At 68.4% G+C, this 24,146-nt stretch overlaps 1 protein-coding gene across 1 annotated transcript; it reads right to left on the bottom strand.

The window, feature by feature from the left end:
• Nucleotides 1-895: 895 nt before the first annotated feature.
• On the bottom strand, nucleotides 896-23,968 carry KIF5A (kinesin family member 5A). The gene is made up of 29 exons (XM_032094075.1): nucleotides 23,175-23,968; nucleotides 20,683-20,770; nucleotides 20,174-20,247; nucleotides 19,975-20,079; nucleotides 19,836-19,884; nucleotides 17,975-18,030; nucleotides 17,797-17,884; nucleotides 16,603-16,727; nucleotides 16,010-16,114; nucleotides 15,441-15,589; nucleotides 14,798-14,946; nucleotides 14,234-14,439; nucleotides 13,938-14,006; nucleotides 13,171-13,377; nucleotides 10,811-10,957; nucleotides 9,520-9,708; nucleotides 8,789-8,906; nucleotides 8,216-8,283; nucleotides 7,623-7,732; nucleotides 6,494-6,595; nucleotides 5,934-5,994; nucleotides 5,777-5,848; nucleotides 4,746-4,850; nucleotides 3,032-3,245; nucleotides 2,331-2,439; nucleotides 1,893-1,963; nucleotides 1,753-1,780; nucleotides 1,594-1,683; nucleotides 896-1,292 (listed from the first exon to the last, which is right to left on the bottom strand). Exons 1-28 carry the CDS (start codon nucleotides 23,301-23,303, stop codon nucleotides 1,605-1,607), a joined length of 3,072 nt encoding a protein of 1,023 aa, XP_031949966.1. The 5' UTR covers nucleotides 23,304-23,968; the 3' UTR covers nucleotides 896-1,292; nucleotides 1,594-1,604.
• Between the last annotated feature and the right edge of the window lie 178 nt (nucleotides 23,969-24,146).

The raw sequence follows: 24,146 nt of genomic DNA, 5'->3' as shown, positions 1-24,146 counted from the left end.
GCGTGACCCACAGGGACAGGTGTGACTGCTATAGGGACCGGTGTGACCCACAGGGACAGGTGTGACCCCACAGGGACAGGTGTGACTCTATAGGGACAGGCGTGACCCCACAGGGACAGGTGTGACCCCACAGGGACACATGTGACTGCTATACGGACAGGTGTGACCCGACAGGGACAGGCGTGACCCACAGGGACAGGTGTGACTGCTATAGGGACTGGTGTGACCCACAGGGATAGGTATGACCCCACAGGGACAGGTATGACCCCATAGGGACAGGTGTGACCCCATAGGGACCGGTGTGACCCACAGGGACACGTGTGACCCCACAGGGACACGTGTGACCCCATAGGGACAGGTGTGACTCTATAGGGACAGGCGTGACCCACAGGGACAGGTGTGACTGCTATAGGGACCGGTGTGACCCACAGGGACAGGTGTGACCCCACAGGGACAGGTGTGACTCTATAGGGACAGGCGTGACCCCACAGGGACAGGTGTGACCCCACAGGGACACATGTGACTGCTATACGGACAGGTGTGACCCCACAGGGACAGGCGTGACCCACAGGGACAGGTGTGACTGCTATAGGGACTGGTGTGACTCACAGGGATAGGTATGACCCCACAGGGACAGGTATGACCCCATAGGGACAGCTGTGACCCCACAGGGACACGTGTGACACCCGCAGAGCGTCCCGTGCAGGGGGGGTCCCACTCCCCCCTCCCCAGACCCCCGTGTCCTTCCTGCTGCCCCAAATGTCCCGTGTCCCCCCATCCCTGGAACGAGCGTCCCCCCAAATGCCCGGTGTGACTCCGCTCCCCCAGCCCCCTCCCCCAGCCCCTCCGGCCCCCCCAGCACCCCCAGCCCCCTCCGCGGCCCCCCAGGCTCCTCTCAGCATCTCCAGCCTTTATTGAGCCTCCGGCCGCGCCGGGCGGGACATGCAGCGCTGGGGGGGGCGGGGGGCACGGGGGACCCCCACGCGAGGATGGCCCGGACGGTCCTGTGGAGGGGGGGGGGGCACAGCCGAGATGCCAAGCGAGGGGACCCGGGGGGTGCGGGAGGGGGGGCTGCCCCCCACTTGTGGGGCTGGGCCGGGGGGTGACATTCTCCAGGTCCGCGTTAAGGCAGCTCGGGCGACCCCCGGCGCCGCCCCCACAGCGGGATTGGGGTGTCCCGGGGGGGGTCCTGGTGGGGGGGGGGACAGCCCCCCCGGCACGGGGCGAGCGTGGCACGAGCACAGGACACGGGTGACACCAGGACATGCGAGCGGAGCCGGGTCTGGCAGGACCTGGGGGGGGACACGCGGGTTGGGGGGGACAGACCCACCCCGGGCGTCCCCCAAGGATGGGGGGGGACCCCAGACCCTGCAGGAGTGGGGACCCCCACCCCGAGGAGTGGGGAGGGGTTTGGGAGTAGCGGGGTGCAGGGATTTGGGGGCATCCAAGGGAGCGCTGGGGACACCCAAGGAATGGGGGGAACTGGGACTGGGGGGGGTGTAGGGTTGGGGGGGGATCCCCGGGGTCCCTGAGACAGGGGGGCGGGGGTCCCCGGGGGTGTGTGAGGAGTGGGCTGGGATGGGGGTCCCGTACCTGGGGGGGCATTAACTGGCCGCCGTCTCCTGGCGCAGGGGGAAGAGCTTGGCCGCCTCCTCGGCCTCGCAGGCGCAGGACAGGTCACTCCTGGGGGGGCACGGGGTGTCAGCTGGGCCCCCCCCCCCCGAGACCCCCCCAGCCCCGGCCCCCCCTCACCTGTTGTCGTTGATGTCTGTCACGTTCCCTGCAAGGAAGAGCAGCAGCTCCAGCGGCGCGGTTTGGGGACACCCCCACCACCCCCCCGTGGCACCACCCCAAAACTGGGGACACCCCACGTCCCCCGGGCCCCCCCTCACCGTTATCCACGTTGAGCTGCTGGTAGGAGTCCGGGGGGCTGCTGGACAGCGTGGGGGGGCCGCTGGCAAAGCTGGGGGGGGCATGGGGAGGGGGGGACACAGCGACAGGGGGACAGAGGCCTTGAGACCCCCCTGGGCACTGCTGGCACCGGGGGGGGCACCCCGTGCCCTGCCCCCGCTCCAGCCCCTCAGAAACCCGAGCCTGCCCCGCCCTTCCCGAGGGATCCCCCCCTGCCCTCTGCACCCCCCGTACCCCACCCGCCCTCCCCCCCCGGACCCCCCCGCACTCCTCCTGCCCCCACCCCGGACCCTCCCACACCCCCTGCACCCCCCTGTGCCTCCTTCGCCCTCCCCCCAGGCAGCCCCCATGCCCCTGCACCCCCGTGTGCCCCCTCTGCCCTCCCGTCATGCCCCTCCATTGCCCCCCGCCCCACTCACAGGCCGTGGGGGCCGGGCAGGGGGCCCGCCCCGGGGTACCCCTGGAACAGGCTGTTGGTGTAGCTCAGCCCGGTGGGCGACGGCACCTGCCCCGGCCGCACCGGCTTGGCTGGGGGGGCACGGCGGGGTCAGGGGCGCTGGCTGGCACCCGGCACCCCCGGGAGCACCCCCAGAGTCTGTGACACCCCCTGGGCCGGACCCTCGGCCCTTGCAGGGGGTGTCAGCCCCAGCACCCCCTATGAACCCCAGAGCGTGCCAGGACGGGTGCCCACCCTGCACCCCCCGTGTCCCCCCTGCACCCCCGTGTCCCCCCTGCCCACCCCGCACCCCCCGTGTCCCCCCTGCACCCCCGTGTCCCCCCTGCAACCCCGTGTCCCCCCTGCCCACCCCGCACCCCCCGTGTCCCCCCTGCAACCCCGTGCCCCCCCTGCACCCCCTGCACCCCCCGTGCCCACCCTGCCCCCCAGTACCCAGTGCCGCTCCATCCTGTGCACCCCCTGTGCCCACCCTGCACCCTGGGCACTCCCTTGCACCCCCCATGTGCCCGCACCCCCTGTACCCACCCTGCACCCCCCCGTGCCCACCCTGCACCCCCCTCACCCCCTGCACCCCTGTACCTGTGCCCCCGCCCCGCAGCTCCCCGCGCACCCCCCGTGCCCACCCTGCACCCCGCGTTCCGGTGCCCGCCGTGCCCCCCGTACCGATGTGGGCGCCGGGCCCCCGCCGCGCCCCCCGGGCCCGCACGGCCTCGCGGATCCGCTCCACCTCCTGCTGGTACCGGCGCTTGTCCAGCCGCGCCCCCTCCTTGGCCGCCCTCAGCGCCCCTTCCAGGGCCTGCACACGCCCAGCCGTAGCGCGCAGCCGCTTCTCCAGCTTCGGAAGCTCACAGCGCAGATCTGCATTGTCACGGACCAGCTGTGCGACACGTCAGTACCGGCACCGGCACCGGGACCCCCGCCGGGACCCCCACGGGCACCTGCCGTGCCACCCGAACCTGCCCCGGCACCCGCACTCTGCACCGCCCGCCCCGGGGCTGCATTGCCAGGGACTCGTTGTGCGACACGTCAGTACCGGCACCGGGACCCCACCGGCACCGGGACCCACTCCCACCATCACCGGCATCCGCCCTGGCACCGGCACCGGCAGCCACCCGCGCACACCGGCACATCCACATCCATCCACAGCCGCCGGTACCGGCACCGGGCTCTGCACCCGCACACACCAGCACCGGTACCGGCACACAGCAGCACCGGCCCGCACCGGGACACATACCGGTACCGGTACCGGCATCGACATCCGCACACACCGGTACCGGCACCCACCGGCACCGGCCCGCACCGGGACACACACCGGTACCGGTACCGGCACACACCGGCACCGCACACACTGGCACCGCACACACCAGTACCGGTACCGGCACACACCGGCACCGCACACACCGGCACCGGTACCGGCCCCGACATCCGCACACACCGGCACTGCACACACCAGTACCGGCACCGCACACACCGGCACCGGTACCAGCCCCGACATCCGAATACACCGGCACACATCGGCACCGGCAGCGACACCAGCCCGCTCCGGTTCCGACAGTGCCACCGGCACCAGGCACCCACCGGCACCAGGCACCCACCGGCACCACGCACCCAGCCCAGCCCCGCACCGGCGGGGGCAGCCCCGGGGCGCCCTGCAGCCCCCCCGCCCCCAGCAGTGCCTGGGTGGGGGTCTCCGTGCCCCCAGCGGTCCTTGGGTGGGGGTCCCAGCAGTGCCTGGGTGGGGGTCTCCGTGCCCCCAGCGGTCCTAGGGTGGGGGTCCCAGCCCCCCAGCAGTGTCCCGGGGTGCCCCGGCCCCCCCAGCAGTGCCACATGCAGCAGCGGGGCGGTGCTTGGGGGGCAGTGAGGGGGGCTGGGGGGGGCGCAGGGAGTGAGGGAGGGGCTGCACAGCCGGGGGGGGGCAGGCAGGAAGGTGCCGGTCAGAGCGGTGCCCCCCACCCTGCAAAACTGGGGGCTGCCAGGGGGGCAGAGGGGACGGGGGGGGGTCTATTGCCCCCCCCCGGGGGGGTGGGGGGGGATCCCCCCCCGTGTCCTGCCCGCGGGGGTGCCGGGGGGGGCTCGGTACCTTGGACACCCAGAGATCCAGCTTGGGAGGAGGCAGCGGGGGGCAACAGAGCCGGCATCAGCGAGGGGGTCGCGGGTCAGCCTGGGGTGGGGGCCGGATGGAGCGGGGGGGGGGGGGGCACCCAGGGATGGGGGGGTGGGATGGAAAGGGGCGCTGGGGGTGATGCTGCAGGGGCCACCAGGAGAGCGAGGGGAGGCTGCAGAACCGGAGGGGCCCTGGGGTGGTTATGGGGCAGTTATGGGGCAGTTATGGGGTGGGAACCCCCCCCTGCGCCCCCCCCGTGCCCCCCCCGCGCACCTGTTTGTGAACCTTTGTAAGCTGCTCCAGGTTGTTCTCAAGAAAGGAAATCTTCTGCTTCTGGGAGTGGAGCCCCCCACTGTCCTCGGGTTCCAGCTCTGCGCTCTGGGGGCACCGGCACCCCCGTCAGAACCGGATCCCCCCTCCCCGGGAAACGCCCCCCACACGGGGATCACCCCTCCCCACCCAGACGGGCACCCCCACACCCCGGATCAGCCCCCCCCGCCCAGCATTGACGCCCTCCCCCCGCGGCTGTCCTGAGAGCCCCCCCAGGCTGAGAACCCCCAAACCTGGGCCAGGCCCCTTCCTTGTGACAACCAAGCTGGGACCCCCCCCAACCCCAAATCCGGGAATGCCCCAACCTGGTCTGGGAGCCCCCAGCCTGGGCTGAGATCCCCTCAGCCTTCAAAGGGCTCCTCCCAACCTGAACCGGACCCCCCCAACCTACTCTTGGCTCCCCCCGAGACCACCCCCCGTCCCTGCTCCCCCCAGTGCCCCCTTCCCTTCCCTTCCCTTCCCTTCCCTTCCCTTCCCTTCCCTTCCCTTCCCTTCCCTTCCCTTCCCTTCCCTTCCCTTTCCTATCTCTGACCCCACACTCTCCCAATACCCCACTTTCAGACTCCCCACTTGTCCCCTCTTTTACCCCCTTATCCCTCTTTTGTTCCTTCATTCCCCCCCTTGCCCGCTCCTTTTTCCGCCTTTTTCCCCCCTTTTCCCCATTTCCCCCCCTTTCCCCCCCTTTTCCCCCCTTTTCCCTGTTTTCCCCCTATTTTCCCCCTTTTCCCCGTTTTCCCCCTATTTTCCCCCCTTTTCCCCGTTTCCCCCTTTTCCCCATTTCCCCCAATTTTCCCCCATTTTCCCCTTTTTCCCCATTTCCCCCCCTTTTCCCTTTTTTCCCTCCCTTTCCCCCGTTTTCCCCCTTTTCCCCTTTTTCCCCATTTTCCCCCCTTTTCCCCTTTTTCCCCATTTTCCCCCCTTTTCCCCCCCTTTTCCCCCCCTTTTCCCCGTTTTCCCCCCTTTTTCCCCCTCACTTTCTTGACTCGAGTCGTGACGTCTTGAACAAACAGCTTGCGCAGGTTGTGGAGGGTCTGGAGTTCACGGGCCTGGGGGGCGGGGGGTGAGGGGGGTGCACAGGGACCCCCAAACCCCCCCCAGGCTCCCCTGAGCCCCCCAGGACCCCCCACCTACCACGGTCTCCTCCAGCCCCTTGAGGTCCTGCTTGGACTGCTCGTGGCGCTCGTAGAGGAGCCTGGGGGAAGGGACCCCAAAGTTAGGGGGGCTCAGTCCGAGGGGGGCACCCCGGGGTTGGGGGGGGGCAATACACGGAGGGGAGGGCACCCCGAACTTGGGAGGGTCACTTCGAGCTTGAGGGGGCACCCCGAGGATGGGGAGGTCACTCCAAGGATGGAGGTGTCCTTCTGAGGTTCGGGGGTCACCCCAAGGTTGGGGAGCACCCCGAAGTTGGGGGGTCACTCGATGGTTGGGGGATGTCAGGGGGTCCTGGGGGGCTCTGGGGTCAGGTTTAGGGTGCCGAGGATGGGTCCTGGGGGCCCTGGGGTTTGGGGTTCCTGGCGTGTCAGCAGGGTCGTGGGGGAGTGGGTTGGGGTCCTGCAGGGAGTCCCTGGTGGGTTCTGGGAGCTGCGGTGGGGGTCCCCAGGGGAGCCCCGGGGAGCCCTGGGGGTCGGGTTGGGGTCCCAAGGGGATCCCAGAGGCCCCTGGGGGTGGGGTTGGGGTCCTGGGGGTCTCACGTGAGCTCCTGCAGCCGCGCGGCCTTGGCCCGCTCCTCCGCCCGCAGCGCCTCGTGCTCCGCCCGCAGCCGCTCCAGCTCCAGCTCCAGCTTCTGGTTCTGGCTGTGCCGGACACACGGACACGGGTCAGGGATGGACAGATGGACACAGGATCAGGGGACAGACAGATGGGTGAGGGAAGGAGGGATGGACAGAAGGACAAGTGTCAGGGGTCAGGGGGTCAGGGCTCGATGGAGGGAGAACAGGGGATGGATGGGTGGATGGACAGGGGGCATGGACGGACAGACATGGGGTCAGGGGATGGACAGACCGATGGACACGAGGTCAAGGGGGCTGAGGACGGATGGACAGCACTCAGGGGAAGGATGGGTGGAAGGAGGGATGGATGGATGGATGGATGGATGGATGGATGGATGGATGGATGGATGGATGGATGGATGGATGGAAGGATGGATGGATGGAGGGATGGAGGGATGGATGGAGGGATGGATGGATGGATGGAGGGAGGGATGGATGGAGGGAGGGATGGATGGATGGATGGACGGAGGGATGGAGGGATGGAGGGATGGAGGGATGGATGGAGGGATGGATGGATGGATGGATGGATGGAGGGATGGATGGGGGATGGATGGATGGAGGGATGGATGGAGGGATGGATGGATGGATGGATGGATGGATGGATGGAGGGATGGATGGATGGATGAAGGATGGATGGATGGATGGATGGATGGGGGATGGAGGGATGGATGGAGGGATGGATGGATGGATGAAGGGAGGGGTGGATGGATGGATGGGGGATGGATGGAGGGATGGAGGGATGGATGGATGGATGGAGTAATGGAGGGATGGATGGATGGATGGATGGATGGATGGATGGATGGATGAAGGGAGGGATGGATGGATGGATGGATGGATGGGGGATGGAGGGATGGATGGAGACAGACCCACAAGGGGATTGTCCTTGCCTGCCCCCACTGTCCATCCCTCCAGGGATGAGCCAGGGAAGGGACAGAGCTGGGCTGGGCTGGGGGCAGCCTGGACGGGGCTGAGGTCAGCATCAGGGGCAGGGCCAGGTCATGGCTGGGTCAGGGGTCAGGGCCGGGCTCAGGGTCCGGCCGGGGTCACTCACTCCCGCAGCTCGTCAATGGTTTTCTGCCGCTCGTTGACCTCGTCCCGCAGCCGCGCCAGCTGCTTGTGCTGGGCCTCGCGCTGGCTCTCGAGCTGCAGCTCCAGCGCCGCCTGCGCCCCACATGGGGCCTCAGCTCGGGGCACCCCGGGCACCCCCGGGGACCCCAACCTTTCCTGGGGACCTCAGCACCTCACACCGCAGCACCTCCCCAGAACCCAGCATCTCCCAGGGACCCGCACACCCCCAGGGACCCCACACCCCAACATCTCCCAGGGACCCCACACCCCCAGGGACCCCACACCCCAACATCTCCTGGGACCCTCAGCACACCCATGTCCCCCACAAGTCCTGGGACCCCACACCCCTACACCCAACACCTCCCAGAGACCCCAACGACCCAGCCTCCCCAGCACCCCCCAACACCCCCCAGACCCCCAGCATCACCCAGCACCCCCCAGCACCCCAGGGACCCTCACCCACCTCGAGCACACCTCACATACCCTAAGAACCCCCAGCTGCCACCCCCCGAATCCCCCACACCCTTCAGGGACCCTGAACCCCCCGGGGTTGCTGTGTCCCCCTGCACCCCTCACCTTGACCTCGTCCGTGTCCTCGCTCTCATCCTGCTCCCGCTGCTTCCGAGCTGCCCCCTGCGCGGCCTCTGTAGGGCCCAGCGAGACAGGGACCCCTCAGCCCCCCCCTCAGTCCCCCAGCGCCCCAATCCCCTCCATGAACCCCAGCCCCCCATACTCTGCCCAGCCCCCCCGTTTCCCCCCCAACCCCTGTGCCCCCCATCCCCCTGAGCCCCCTGGGCCACCCCATACACCCCCATCCCCCTGAGCCCCCTGGGCCACCCCATACACCCCCATCCCCCTGAGCCCCCTGTGCCACCCCATCCCCCTGAGCCCCCTGTGCCACCCCATCCCCCTGAGCCCCCTGGGCCACCCCATTCTCCCGCCACACCCTTGAGCCCCCTGTGCCCCCGGCCCCCCCTTCTCCTCCCATGCCCCTGAGCCCCCCACCCTCCCGCGCCCCCCACCCTGCTCCTGCAGCCGCGCCAGACCCCGCTCCCCCCATGCCCCCGTGCTCCCCCCGTGCCCATCCCGTGCCCTCAGGCCCCCCCGTGCTCCCGTCCTGCCCCCAGCCCCGACCCCCCGCTCCCCCACCCTGCGCCTGCAGCCGCGCCAGCTCCTCCCCGAGCGCGTCGTGCGCCTCCTCCAGGTGCCGCTTGCGCAGCTCCAGGCTCTGCGCGTACTCGGTCAGCGAGCGGATCTTCGCCTCGTGCTGCAGCGGCACCGGCACCGGCCTCAGCCTCCGCCCGGGGGGCACCGGCACCCCCCGGCACGCGGGGGCACCCCAGCTCCCGGAACCCCCCCGGCACCATACCCCCAACACCCGCGGGGGCACCACCCTGGCAACCCCCAACCCCAGGACCACCCCCCCAGGTACCCCCTGATACCCCCAGGGGCACAGCGACCCCCGCGGGAACAGCCCCCCCAACAACCCCAGGGGCACCCCCCAGAGCCATTGACCCCCCACCACAGGGGAGTCAAACCCCCGGGTCACCAAAGCCAGGGTCACCGAACCCTTGGACCAATAAACTCTGGTGCCACCAAACCCAGGGCTAAGAAATCCAGGGTCACCAAAGCCCAGGGAAACCAAACCCTGGGGCCACCAAACTCGGGGGCCACAGAACCCCCAGGCCGCCAAACCCTGGGGACACCAAAGCCTTCAGCTGGCAAACCTTGGAGCCGCCAAACCCCGGTGCCACCAAATCCAGGGTCACCAAATCCCGGGGACACAAAACTCTGAGCCACCGAACCCTGGAGCCACTAAACCTTGTGCCACCAAAGCACAGGGTCCCCCCGGCGGTGGCACTGCCCCCGCCCCGGCGCACCTGGGAGATGAGGAGCTGGCAGGAGGACAACTCGCGCCCCGTCACCTCCAGCTTGCGGTGGCACTCGACCTGCAGGTTCTCCAGCTGCCGGCAGCGCTTCACCACCGACTTCACCTCCGACTTGATCTTGCTGATGTAGAGCCGGGCAACCGCGAACTCCTCCTCGATGGCCCCGCTCACCTCCACGGGCTGGGCAGGGCATGGCAAGGCAGGGCAGCGGGCACAGGAATGGCACAGCGTGGGTATGGCACGGCACGGCATGGCATGGCACAGGTGTGTGCCACACACAGGTGCAGCATGGCATGGGCACGGCATGGACAGCACACGGGTCAGCGGGCGTGGCACGGCGCGGCATTGAAGGATGTAGGCACGGCACGGGCACCGTGTGGCACAGGCATGTGCCGCACACGCGTGTGGCACGTGGGGACGGCACACACGGGGATGGCATGGCATGGGCACTGCGGAGGCGTGGTGGGGGCATTACGTGGGCGTGGCACGGGCACTTCATGCACCTGGGAATGCTGTGGGCAGTGCAGGGGCACGGCGTGGGCATGGCGTGGGCATGGCGTGGCACAGACAGGACAGCCTGGCACGGGGTGGATCTGACACTCACAGGGCGTATGGAATGGCATGGGCATCATGGGGACAAAGAATGGGCATGGAATGGGCACGGAATGGGCACGGAATGGGCACGGAATGGGCATGGAATGGGCACGGAATGCGCATGGAATGGGCACGGAATGGACATGGAATGGGCACGGAATGGGCACGGAATGGGCACAGAATGGACACGGAATGGGCACGGAATGGGCACAGAATGGGCACGGAATGGACACGGAATGGACACGGAATGGGCATGGAATGGGCACGGAATGGACATGGAATGGGCACGGAATGGACATGGAATGGACACGGAATGGGCACGGAATGGGCACAGAATGCGCATGGAATGGGCACGGAATGGACATGGAATGGACACGGAATGGGCACGGAATGGGCACGGAATGGACACGGAATGGGCACGGAATGGGCACGGAATGGACATGGAATGGGCACGGAATGGACACGGAATGGGCACGGAATGGACACGGAATGCGCATGGAATGGGCACGGCATGGCACAGGCAGAGCACACAGATGCGTGTGACATGGCACGGCTCTGGTATGGGCACAGCACGGCACGGCTCTGGTATGGGCACAGCACGGCACAGGCACACACCGCACACGGGGAGGGCACGGCAGGAGCACGTCCCACCGGGCACAGACCCCCCCGTGCCCCCCGTGCCCCTCACCAGTTTGATGTCGCCGCTGCCCACGAGGGCGCTCAGCTCGCTCAGGTCCCGCAGGAGCCCGTTGAGCACCTCGGCGGCGCGGCGCCGCTGCTGCCCCCCGAGCTCCCGTGCCCGCGACAGCTCCGACTCCAGCGACAGCGTGGTGGCCTGCGACACCCAGGGGGCTGCGCTGGCACCGGGGACAGCGGCACCCGGCACCCCCCGGGGACCCCTGGGCCACCAGGGAGCAGCGGCACCCGGAACACCCCGCGGACCGAGGCGCAGCAGCACCTCCGCGACACCTCCCCGGCAGCCCCCCACACCTGAGAACCCCAACACCTCCCAGACACCCCTGGCACCCCCGTGTCCCCGAACACCCAGCACACCCCGCCCCGGCAGCCCGGCACCTCCAGCCCCCCTCCAGCACCCCCAGCACCCCTGACACCTCAACACCCTCTGCCCTGGGACCCCTCAGCACCCCCTGCCTGAACCCCCGCTGCCCCGGCATCCACACCACAGCCGGCACTCCCAGCAGCCCCTGGCATGCCACCAGCAGCCCCCAGGACCCCCATCTCGGCACTCCCAGCACCCCCTGGCATGCCACCAGCAACCCAGCACCCCCCAGGACCCCCATCTTGGCACCCCCAGCACCCCTCAGTAACCCTGGAACCACCACCGTGGCACCACCCCCAGCACCCCACGATCCCACCCGCGGGGTGCCGCGGGAGCACCCAGTCTGGCTTCCAGGTTAAAGGGTGCGGTTCCCCAGTTTGGGTGCTGGTTTGAGGCGGGGGGGGAATCCCCTTCTGCTTGGAGGGGGTATCTCTTTCTTGGGGTGTGGCTTGATGGGAAGGGGACCCTCTTTGGGGTCTGGTTTGGGGTTTAAGGGGCTCCCAAGTCTGAGGCTCCTGTTTTGGGGTTTCCCTGGCTCAGAGCATCCCAGTTTGGGTTTTGAGTCCCAGTGTGGACCTGGGAGAGGGGGCTCTGGGAGTTGCTGTGTCAGAGGGTGGGGGTCCCAATGGGATCCATGTAGGTTTCCCAGTGGGGTTGAGGAGCCCATTTGGGGTTACCAGTGGAGTCTAGGAGGGATCTCAGCTGGGATCCCCAGCGGGTTCTCAGTAGGACCCTATTGCGGATCCTGGTCAGACACCCATGGGGGCTGCCAGTGTGGCCTCGTGGATCCTGCTGGGAATCCCTGTTGGGTGCCCATGGGGTCTCTCAGTAGGTTTCCCACTGGATTCACAGCTGATGAGCCACTCTGGGGTTCCCAGTAGTGGGGGGTCTCAGCAGGGATCCCTGTTGAGTCCCCTTGGATGCTCCCACTAGGACCCCACTGGGTTTCCTGTCAGGTTCCCAGCATGACTCCACTGGAATTCCCAGTGTGGGGTCTCAGCTGGGTTCCCAGCTGGGTTCCCAGTAGGATCCTGTTGGAAATCCCCATTGGGTGCCTGTGGGAATTCCCAGCAGGACTCCATTGTGAGTCACCGTGGGGCACCCGTAGAGGTTCCCAGCAGGACCCTGCTGGGCTTCACCGCAGTGTTTCCCTGTCGGGTTCCCAGTAGGACCCCACTGGGCTCCCAGTTGTGTTCCCTGTTGGGTCCCCCATTGATTTCCCCATTGGGTTTCCCGGTTGGGTTTCCCTGTTGGGCTCCCATTGGTTTCCCCTGTTGGGTTCCCCACTGATTTCCCTGTTGATTTCCCTATTAGCTTCCCAGTTGGGTTCCCAGTTGTGTTCCCTGTTGGTTTCCCAGTTGGGTTTCCCCATTGGGTTCCCCATTGGGTTCCCAGTTGTGTTCCCTGTTGGTTTCCCAGTTGGGTTTCCCCATTGGGTTCCCCATTGGGTTCCCAGTCGTGTTCCCAGTTGTGTTCCCTGTTGGGTTACCCCACTGGTTTCCCCATTGGGTTCCCTGTTGGTGTTCCCTGTTGGGTTTCCCCATTGATTTCCCTGTTAGCTTCCCATTTGGGTTCCCTGTTGTGTTCCCTGTTGGTTTCCCAGTTGAGTTTCTCCATTTGGTTCCCCTTCGATTTCCCCATTGGGTTCCCTGTTGGTGTTCCCTGTTGGGTTCCCTGTTGGTTTCCCCATTGGGTTCCCAGTTGGGTTCCCTGTTGGTGTTCCCTGTTGGGTTCCCTGTTGGGTTCCCCATTGGGTTCCCCATTGGGTTCCCTGTTGGGTTCCCCATTGGGTTCCCTGTTGGGTTCCCAGTTGGGTTCCCTGTTGGTGTTCCCTGTTGGGTTACCCCACTGGTTTCCCCATTGGGTTCCCCATTGGATTCCCTGTTGGGTTTCCCTGTTGGGTTTCCCGGTTGGTGTCCCCGCCAGGCTCCCAGCCTGACCCCGCTGAGTCCCCGTGGGCTGTCCTGGTGTCCCGGTGCGTTCCCCACCTCGGTGCGGGCCAGCTCGTCGGCGAGCCGGCGGTTGTGGCGCCCGGTGTCCTCGGCCTCCTGGGCCTTGCGGTCGTAGCTCCGTGCCAGCTCCTCCAGCGCCGCCAGCACCTCAGTGACCTCGGCCCGCGCCGCGCCGTGCTCGGCCCTCAGCGCCGCCAGCTCCCGGCGCGCCGCCTCCCCCCCGCCCCGCGCCGCTGCCAGCACCTGGGGGAGGCACAGGGGGCACAGGAGTCGGAGTAGGGGTCCAGAGGGGTCCAAGGGTCACGGTGGGCATCCCAGGGGTCAGAGTGGGGGTCCCAGCGGTCACGGTGGGCATCCCAGGGGTCAGAGTGGGAGTCCCAGGGGTCATGGTGGGCATCCCAGGGGTCAGAGTGGGAGTCCCAGGGGTTGTGGTGGGCATCCCACAGGAGGACCCAGAAGTCGGGGTGGAGGCTCAGGTTGAGAGGTCCTGGGGGGTCCTAGGGACCGGTCCCAAAGTGGTTCTGGCAGAGTCAGCCAGAGGTCAGAACTGGGGGTCCCAGAAGGATCCTAGAGGGTCCCCAGGTGGGAGTCTCGAAGGAGACCTGGGGGGGTTCCAGTGAGGTCACATTGGGGACCCAGGGGTCAGATTTTGGAGGGTCCCCCAGGCACTCAGGGTGAAGGGGTCCAGGGGGTCTGGGTTGGGGTCCCAGAGGGGTCCAAGTGGGTCCTGGAGGGTCTGGGTGGGGTCCAAGGGGGTCAGTCAGACAGAGGGGGTGTCACGGGGTGGGGGGCAGGGCCCTCACCTCCTCCTGGTCCAGCATCTGCTGCTTGAGCTTCTCCATGATCTGGCTCTGCTGGTTGATCTCGTCATCCTGGGGGGCACAGGAGGGTCCACACGGGTCACCCGAGGGGCTGCGGGGTGGGGGGGAAGGGGGGCTGGGGGTCCAGGGGGGAGCTGGGAGCTGCCAGGGCGTCCCAGGAGTCCCGGGATGCTGAGGGTCCTGGGGGCTGCTGGGCAGACTGGGAGGTCCCCAAGTCTGGGGGAGCTCAGGGGGTCCCTGGCAGGTCCGGAGGGGTCTCGGGGATCAGGGGTCCCCACCTTGTCATCCAGCTGCTTGTAGAGCTTGCGGATCTCCTCCTCGTACTTGTGGCGCTCCTCGTCCGAGATGTGGATGACGATGGAGGAGCTGTTGTCGTTCAGGGGGGGCTCCTCGGGGGCCCCCCCTTGGCCCTCCCCTGGCCCCTCGCCTGGCCCCGTCTCGGTCTCGGACTCGTTCAGCTGCTCTGTCTCGGGCACGGCCTCCCCTGTGGGGGGACACGGCCTCAGCGTCCCCATCCAGGGCTGGGGGGTCCCCCTGGATCTCAGGGTGTCCCCCAGACTTGGGGGTCCCCTCGCTGCTCCGCCAGTGGCTCAGCTCAGCCTCCCCTGGTGAAGGACACGGCCTCGGGGTCTCCTCTGGGGCTGGGGGGGCTGTTGGGGTGTGATGGGGCCCCCTCCCCACAGTTGGGGTTCCCCTCTGGATCTCGGGGTGCCCCTCACGGCTCCGCCAGTGGCTCAGCCTGGCCTCCCAGGGGACACCCTCTGCCTCAGTGTCCCCAGCGGGGGCTGGAGGGGAAGGTGGGGTGGGATGGGGTCCCCCCCAGCTCTCGGGGTGCCCCTCACCGCTCCGCCAGCGGCTCAGCTCCGCCTCCAGCCGCGCCAGGGTTTCCCTCAGCGCTTTGTTCTTCTCCTTCTCCTTCTCAAACTTCTTCTTCCACTGCTCGGCCGTGAGCTCCAGGTTCACCGACGCCGTGTTCTTGATCGTCTTGGCCCTGGGGGGGCACCCCGAAACTGGGACCCCCTGCTCCCCATCACTGGGCCACCGCGGCCACTCCAGGGGCCACCTGCCCTCCACTCCCCTCCTAGGTCTGGGGACCCCAATGCAGCCCCCGTGGGGTGCAGGGAGGCACTTGGGGCGCACTGGGTGCCGTTGGGGTGTGGCTGGGACACAAGGGGTGCTCCCGGGGTGCAGTGGGTGATGGGTGAAGTTGGGGTCCAGCAGGAGCTGTTGGGGTGCGGCTGGGCTGGAACAGGTCCGTGGGGGCAGCTGGGGGGCAGTGGGGGTGTCACGGCTACGTGGGGGGCACTGGAGGTGCAGTGGGAGCTCCTGGAATGGGGTTGGAGGTGATGGGTCCATGGGGGCACATGGGACACAACCGGTGCGGGGGGCGGCTTCAGTTGGGTCCCCCCAACCCCCACCCCTGCCCGAACATGAGGGGGGACTCAGGGGGGGTGCGGGGAGGTTCGGGACGCCCCCAGCCCCCACCTCTGCCCGAACATGAGCGTGGATTTGGTCTCGGCGTCGTTGTAGCTGGACGGGGAGCAGCAGATGAACATGGTGGTGCGGCAGTTGCCGCCCAGCGAGTCCTGCAGGATCCGCGTCATTTTGCTGTCGCGATAGGGCACGTACGCCTTCTGCGGGGGGAGGGGGCGGCGTCAGCGGGGAGACCCCCGCAGGACCCCCGGGGGCAGCACATGGAGGGGGCGGGGGGCTCAGCGGGGCAGCCTCCACCCCGGGGGACACACGGGAGGGGACAGCGGGCTCGGGTTGGGGACACGCCGGGGTCAGGGGGTGTCCCCCTCGCAGGACCCCGGGGCGGGACACGGGGTGGGCAGGGGGGCTCAATAGGGGGGGTGACACGGCGGGGGTGCTCAGGGAGTGTCCCCCACCCCAGGACCCCCGGGGGGGACACTGAGGGGGCGCACGGGGGGGGGAGGGGGCTCAGCAGGAGTGTCCCTGCCCCTGGACCCTGGGGAGGGGGCATAGGGGACACATGGCGGGGATACACGAGCGGGGGACACCGGGGGGGACTCCGGGCACCGCGGGGGTCTCACCGTGCCCTCGGCCAGGGCCGAGATGACGTTGCCCAGCGCCGACAGGGATTTGTTGATGTTTTTGGCCTCGTCCAACACGGCTCCCTCAGCCCCCGTCTTGCTCACCTGGGGGGGCGGCAGCTCAGGGACCCCCCGTGTGCTCCCCTACCCTAGGGACCCCTCCCTGGGGTGGCCCCAAACCCCAACCCAAGGGTGCCATCAGTCAGGAGACCCCCAGTGCACACACTCTCCGCCCAGAGACCCCCACCCCAGCCCGGCGATCCTGAAACCTGATGGTCCCCAAAACCCCATGGCCCCAAAAAACCCATGGACCCCCCAAGACCCCCGCCCTCCCAGTGTCCCACAAAACGCTACTGCCCCCCCAAAACCCCACAGACTGCCCCAGGCCCCCCCTCCCAATGCTCCCCAAAACCTCATTAACACAGGTCCCACCCTTCCAAGGGGGACACCCTCCCCCAGTGCCCTCCCAGTGCCCTCCCAGTGCCCCGTACCCCAGCCCATCTCCCCCGCCCCCCCGGACCCCCGGCTCTGGAGTCCCACAGCTCCGGGGTCCCCCCACCTTTGAGGTCCCCCCACCTTTGGGGTCCCCCCACCTTCTCGCTGCCCGCCAGGTCCACCAGGTAGAGTTTCCCGCTGAGCTTCTGCTCCGTCTCCACGTTCTCCTGCTTGATGTGGATGAGGAAGATGCTGTGGCTGCGGGAGCTGTGCTCGTTCATGTCTGCAGGCAGGGGCACACGTTGGGGGCACCCCCAGGACGGGCAGCACCCCCGCAGTGCCCCCACTGCACCCCAAAACGGCTCACAGACCCCCACAGTGCCCCCCAAAGCCCCCCAGTGCTGCTCAAGGACCCGTTCATTTCCCGGCACCCCGACTCACCCCGTGGACCCCTGAAAGCCCCAGGGACCCCCATAACTCCTACAGGGTCCCCCGTGGCTCCCCACAACGCCTCCGGCACCCCAGGGACCCCCAGCAGCCTGTGCCCAACCCCCATCAACACCCAGCCCCCCGTGTCCCCCCGTGTCCCCCCGTGTCCCCCCGTGCCCCTCACAGGTGACAGCCGTGCACGGGTGGGATGTCCCAGCTCCCACCCCGTGTCCCCCGTGTCCCCCCGTGTCCCCCCACGCCCCCCGCGCTCCCCCGTGTCCCCCCTGTGTCCCCCCGTGCCCCCCGTGTCCCCCCTGTGTCCCCCCGTGTCCCCCCGTGTCCCCCCTGTGTCCCCCCGTGTCCCCCCGTGTCCCCCCGTGCCCCCCGTGCCCCCCGCGCTCCCCCGTGTCCCCCCTGTGTCCCCCCGTGCCCCCCGTGTCCCCCCGTGCCCCCCGTGCCCCCCGTGTCCCCCGTGCCCCCCGTGCCCCCCCGTGTCCCTCCGTGTCCCCCCGTGTCCCCCCTGTGTCCCCCCGTTCCCCCCGTGTCCCCCGTGTCCCCCCTGTGTCCCCCCGTGTCCCCCCTGTGTCCCCCCGTGCCCCCCGTGTCCCCCGTGCCCCCCGTGCCCCCCGTGCCCCCCGTGTCCCTCCGTGTCCCCCCGTGTCCCCCCTGTGTCCCCCCGTTCCCCCCGTGTCCCCCGTGTCCCCCCTGTGTCCCCCCATGCTCCCCCGTGTCCCCCCGTGTCCCCCCGTGCCCCCCCGTGCCTCCCCGTGTCCCCCGTGCCCCCCGTGTCCCCCGTGTCCCCCGTGTCCCCCCGTGTCCCCCGGTGTCCCCCCAGTGTCCCCCCGTGCTCTCCCCGTGCCCCCCCGTGCCCCCGTGCCCCCCGTGTCCCCCTGTGTCCCCCCGTGTCCCCCGGTGTCGCTCACTGGTGACAGCCACGTGTCGGTTGGATTTCCCCTCGTCGATGACATCCAGGATCTCCTCGGGGCTGGACACGAAGCGCTCGGTGCAGCCCTGGCGGGGGATGGGCACGGGGGGCTCAGGGGGTTCCGACCCCATCCCCCACCCGGGAGTGCCCCCCCCGGACCCTCCCCTGCCCCTCACCTTGACGTAGGGGACGCGGTTCTTGTCCTCGTGCACGGACAGGTTCGTCTTGGTCACTGGGGGGGTTGGGCGGGAGAGGGGGGTTGCGGCCTCCCGAAGTGCCCCAGGAGCTGCCAGCGCCTCCCAGTGCTTCCCGGTACACATCCAGTGCCTCCCAGTGCTTCCCAGTGCACATCCAGTGCCTCCCAGTACACATCCAGTGCCTCCCAGTGCTTCCCAGTACACACCCAGTGCCTCCCAGTGCTTCCCGGTACACATCCAGTGCCTCCCAGTGCTTCCCAGTGCACATCCAGTGCCTCCCAGTACACATCCAGTGCCTCCCAGTGCTTCCCGGTACACATCCAGTGCCTCCCAGTGCTTCCCGGTACACATCCAGTGCTTCCCAGTACACATCCAGTGCCTCCCAGTGCTTCCCAGTACACACCCAGTGCCTCCCAGTGCTTCCCAGTCCCCATCCAGTGCTTCCCAGTACAGACCCAGTGCCTCCCAGTGCTTCCCAGTACACATCCAGTGCTTCCCAGTACACATCCAGTGCCTCCCAGTGCTTCCCGGTACACATCCAGTGCCTCCCAGTGCTTCCCAGTACACACCCAGTGCCTCCCAGTGCTTCCCAGTCCCCATCCAGTGCTTCCCAGTACAGACCCAGTGCCTCCCAGTGCTTCCCAGTACACATCCAGTGCTTCCCAGTACACATCCAGTGCCTCCCAGTGCTTCCCGGTACACATCCAGTGCCTCCCAGTGCTTCCCAGTGCACATCCAGTGCTTCCCAGTACACATCCAGTGCCTCCCAGTGCTTCCCAGTACACATCCAGTGCTTCCCAGTACACATCCTGTGCCTCCCAGTGCTTCCCAGTACACATCCAGTGCCTCCCAGTGCACATCCTATGCTTCCCAGTACACATCCTGTGCTTCCCAGTGCTTCCCAGTACACATCCAGTGCTTCCCAGTGCTTCCCAGTGCACATCCAGTGCTTCCCAGTACACATCCAGTGCCTCCCAGTGCTTCCCAGTACACATCCAGTGCTTCCCAGTGCCTCCCAGTACACATCCAGTGCTTCCCAGTACACATCCTGTGCTTCCCAGTGCCTCCCAGTACACATCCAGTGCCTCCTAGTGCTTCCCAGTCCCCATCCAGTGCTTCCCAGTACACATCCTGTGCCTCCCAGTGCTTCCCAGTACACATCCAATGCTTCCTAGTCCCCATCCAGTGCTTCCCAGTACACATCCAGTGCCTCCCAGTGCTTCCCAGTACACATCCAGTGCTTCCCAGTACACATCCAGTGCCTCCCAGTGCTTCCCAGTACACATCCAATGCTTCCCAGTACACATCCAGTGCTTCCCAGCACTCCCCAGTACACATCCAGTGCCTCCCAGTGCTTCCCAGTACACATCCAGTGCCTCCCAGTACACATCCAGTGCCTCCCAGTGCTTCCCAGTCCCCATCCAGTGCTTCCCAGTCCCCATCCAGTGCCTCCCAGTGCTTCCCAGTACACATCCAGTGCTTCCCAGCGCTCCCCAGTACACATCCAGTGCCTCCCAGTGTTTCCCAGTCCCCATTCAGTGCTTCCCAGCAATCATCCAGTGCCTCCCAGTGCCCCATTGTACCCCACCACTGACTCCCAGTGCTTCCCAGTAACCATCTAATTCCTTACAGATCTCCCCCGTCCCCTTCCATTGATTTCCAGTTCTTCCCAGTAATCATCTGGTAGTTCCCAGGACCCACCCACTACTTCTCAGTTTGCCCCCAAGGGCTCCCCACTGACTCCCAGCACTTCCCAGTGCCCCTGTCCCAGTCCCCACCAGTCTCTCCCAGTGCCCCCGTCCCAGTCCCCACCAGTCTCTCCCAGTGCCTCCCCACTCACTGTCCAGCAGGTCCCGGATCTTGTCCAGGTAGATTTCAAAGTAAGACACCTGGGGGGAGGGGATCGGGTTGTCAGCCCAGGGCCGGCCTGGCCTCCCAGTGCTCCCCCCAGAGCTCCTCCCAGTGCTCCCAGTGCCCACCTTGATGTGGAACTCGAGGTTCTCGTCCATGGAGTAGATGTGGTTGAAGATGTCGCGGGCGATGCGGGGGATGATGCCCATCTGCTGGGGGTCATGCAGCTTCCCCTGGGGGGGCGGGGGGCAGTGAACACCCAGCCGGTGCCAGGGCACCCCCAGTGCCCCCCCCCAGCCCCCTCGGAGCCCCCCAGTGCCCCCTCACCTCCATGGTGTGGGTCTTGCCCGATGACGTCTGCCCATAGGCGAAGATGGTCCCGTTGTACCCGGCCAGCACATCTGGGGGGCGAAGGTGGGTGTGGGCCCCCCGGGACCCCCAAACACCCCTCAGGGCACCCCCAGGACCCCCAAACACCCCTCAGGAACCCCCCGGGACCCCCAAACACCCCTCAGGAACCCCCCGGGACCCCCCAAACCCCAAGCGACTCCTCTGGAAACCCCAAGTGTCCTCGACCCTCTCAGGGACCTGAGGTCAGCTCTGAGCCCCTCCGGCATGCCCAAAGCCCCCAGGACACCCCGAAGGACCTCACAGACACCCCGAGAACCCTGGGGACTGCAGTGACCCTCAAAGGACACCCCAGAGCCCCCGTGGCTTCCAGTGACCCCCCCCTCAAAGTCCTGCAGAGCCCCCAAAGCCTTCTGGACACCCCAAGGCCCCCCTGCCCGGCGTGCCCGGGTGTCCCCAGCTGTCCCCGCGGGTCCCCGGCCCCTCACCCTTGACGATCTGCATGGCACAGGCGTGGTACACCTGCTCCTGCGTGGTGTTCGGGGGGAACACGCGGTCGAAGACGTAGGGTTTGCCCTGGGGGGACACAACGGGAGCCACACGGGGGTCGTTGGCCAGAGAGACCCCTCCCCCCCGAGGTGCTGGGGGGGCTGTGGCAGTCTCAGGGCTCCGCTGGCAGGGTCCACTCAGGTGCAGTGAGTGCCAGGAGGGGAGGTGGGTGGTTTTAGGGCCTCTGGCACTCCGTCCCCTTATACCCACCCTGAACCCCACTTACAGCCCCCATTCGTGTACCCAGCCCCCACACGCCCCAGGGTCCCCAATATCCACACAGACCCCACTCCCCACAACCTCTCACAGACCCCCAGACCTCTCCAGACTTCCCCGTAACTCCCCACAGATCCCCACAGACCCCCCGAGTCCCCCACAGCCCCACGAACCCCCAAGGACCCCTCAGCCTCCTCAGAGACCCCCCCATACACCCCCACAGAACACTCAGCCGCCTCGCAGACCCCCACAAGCACCCAATCCCCCATAGACCCCCACAGACCCCTCAGCTTCCATACAGGCAACCATAGGCCCCCCAGCCCTCCATAGACCCCCATAGGCCCCCACAGGCCCCTTAGCCACCCTACAGACCCCCAGAGACCCCTCCAGCCTCCCACAGACCCCCACAGACCCCTTAGCTGTCCTACAGATCCCCACAGACCCCCCAGGCCCCCATAAAACCTGTGGGTTTATAAGACCCCTCAGCTCCCTGTAGGCCCCCATAGACCCTCATACACCCCATAGACCTCCCAGCCGCCGTGTGGACCCCACAGACCCCACAAAGCCCCCCCGAGACCTCATCCATCCCCACAGAGTCCTCATCCCCTTACAGACCCCCCGCGGACCCCCCCTAGATCCCCAAGGATCCCCACCCCCCCAGGTCCCCCATAGAGCCCTCAGCCCCCCATAGACGATACAGACCCCCAGAGACCCCCAGAGCCTCCCCCAGCCCCTCCGTCCCCCCCCCCACCCCACGCCGGGAGCTGTCCAGGCCCCGGTGCTGAGGCGGGGACGCGGGGACACACGGACAGGGGGACACACGGACACGGGGACACACGGACATGGGGTCACACGGACATGGGGTCACACGGACGCAGGGACACGGGGACAGCCGGCGACATCAGCCCGCGCCCCCGCTCTCCCCGGGCTCCCCCCCCCCCCCGGCGCCCCGCAGCCGCCGCAGCACCGCGGCCCCGCCCGCCGCCGGTCACGCAACCCCACAGCCCCCCCCCCCACCCCCCCCCCCCACCGCCCCCGCATCCCCCACACCCCAAACCCGCGCCCCAAACCCGCAACGCCGCCCCTGCAACTGCCCCCGCAGCCGCCCCCCGCATTGCGCCGGCACAGCCGCACCGCGGCACCCCCGTCCGCGGACCCCCCCGCACCCACTGAGCACCCACGGACACCCCCCCGCACCCACGGACACTCCCCTGCACCCACGGACACCCCCGCACCCACTGAGCCCCCCTTCACCCACGGACCACCCTGCACCCACTGAGCCCCCCCGCACCCACGGACCCCCCCGCACCCACTGAGCCCCCCCGCACCCACTGAGCCCCCCTTCACCCACGGACCACCCCGCACCCACTGAGCCCCCCCGCACCCACTGAGCCCCCCTTCACCCACGGACCACCCCGCACCCACTGAGCCCCCCCGCACCCACTGAGCCACCCCGCACCCACGGACCACCCCGCACCCACTGAGCCCCCCCGCACCCACTGAGCCCCCCTTCACCCACGGACCACCCCGCACCCACTGAGCCACCCCCGCATCCAGGGGCCCCCCCGTACCCACGGACACCTCCCCCCCATCCGCGGTCTCCCCCCATCCACGGACACCCCCCGCGCCCACTGACCCCTCCCCCCCGCATCCAGGCACCCCCCTCCCATCCACGGACCCCCCGCCCCCACACCCCGCTGTCCCCCCGGGACCGTTTCTTCCCCCCCCCCCCCCCCGGGCAAGGGGGGGGCGTTATGGAGGGGCGGGGGGTGGCGATATTTTGGGGGCCTGAGACGTCCCCCGGATGAGCCCCTAACAAAGGGCAGGGCCGCAGCGGGAGGGGGAGGGGGGGATCTGCGGCAACCCCCCCCCCCCCTCCGCCGCTGCTTGGGGGCCCGGCCGTGCCCCCCCCGGGGGTCAGGGCGGTTCCGCTCATTGTAAACACACACCCCCCCCCTCCCGGCACTGGGGGAACTGGGAGTGCCGGGAACCTTGGAAATGGGGGGGGGGGGGGAGGGTAAGGGGGGGCATGGAAGAGCCCCGGGGGGCAGTGGCCACACCCAGGACCACTTCCCCCCCCCCGCCCCAAACAGGTTCTGCCCCCCAAGTGACAGCGCCCCCGCTCCGGACAGCTACCCCCCAAACTGGGGATACCGCCCCCGCCCCCCCCGCCCCCCGCATCCTGGGGGTCCCCGCGCCCCCCGCACTGACTCACCCCTACCACGACGCTGTCGTCCCCCTGGAACACGGGCAGGAACTTGTCCCCCCGCAGGATCTCGGCCTGGTTGAGGGGCCGGAACCGGCACAGGACCTTGATGCTGCACTCGGAGCTGGGCTCGGCCATGGCGGGGGTCGGGGGGCGTCGAGAGGGGCGGCCAAGGGGGCGGCTGGTGCTCGGGGGCGGCGGGTGTCACCCGGGGTGCTGCTCACAGCCTAAGGGTCAGGTGGCAGCCGGGGTGCGGGATGGTACCCAGCGGTGCCGAGCGGTGCCCGAGGGTGCAGGATGCGGCTCAGGGATGCAGGATGCTGCCCGGGGTGCCGGGTGGTACCCAGGGATGCGGGATGGTGCTCAGAGATGCCGGGTGGTACCCAAGGACTCTCAGGATGCTGCCCGGGCTGCAGGATGATGCTCAGTAGCGCAGGGTGCTACGCAGGGATGCAGGGTGGTACCCAGGGATGCAGGATGCTGCCCGCGCTGCGGGATGCAGGATGCTGCTCAGGGATGCGGGTTGCGGGCTGCAGGATGCGGGAGGCGGCGCCGGGCGGGGCTGACGCTCCGCAGCTGCCGCTGTCGCCGCTCCTGTGACCGCTGCTGTCGCCACTGCAGCCCCGGGACCGGGAGGTGGGGGGACCGCCCCCCCGCGCCCCCTCCCCCGCCTTAAGGTGGAGCCGCCCGCGGCTTTTAAGGTGGACGGGACTGGAGGGGGGGCACTCAGCCCTGGGAATGGACCCCCCAAACTGCTGATTCACGGCGCAGGGAGCAGGGCAGGGTGCGGGACCGGTCCCTGCACCGGCCGGGGAGGGGGTCGGCGCAGGGCCAGCCTCCCTCCGGCCTCCCTGCTCAGATTCCACCCCCCCCCCCCCCCACGGGAAGGCAGCGCTCCTGACTCATCCCCCCACCCCCGGCACAGTGAGGACTCTGCCCGGCCCGGAGGTCCCCCCGCCCTCCATGAGACCCCCCCAAACA

The sequence above is a fragment of the Corvus moneduloides genome, chromosome 30 (genome assembly GCF_009650955.1).
Source record: "Corvus moneduloides isolate bCorMon1 chromosome 30, bCorMon1.pri, whole genome shotgun sequence".
Taxonomy (NCBI): domain Eukaryota; kingdom Metazoa; phylum Chordata; class Aves; order Passeriformes; family Corvidae; genus Corvus; species Corvus moneduloides.
This window is presented reverse-complemented; position numbering and strand designations above follow the sequence as displayed.

Bases quoted from the DNA above. Each gene is read 5' to 3' on its own strand.
- KIF5A (XM_032094075.1), bottom strand. From the start codon at position 23,303: ATGGCCGAGCCCAGCTCCGAGTGCAGCATCAAGGTCCTGTGCCGGTTC. The intron at 8,907-9,519 runs GTGCGCCGGGGC...GTGCCGCTGCAG, and splicing joins GCCAGCTCCTCATCTCCCAG to CACGAGGCGAAGATCCGCTC. The intron at 4,851-5,776 runs GTGAGGGGGAAA...CGGTGCCCCCAG, and splicing joins TCACGACTCGAGTCAAGAAA to AGCGCAGAGCTGGAACCCGA.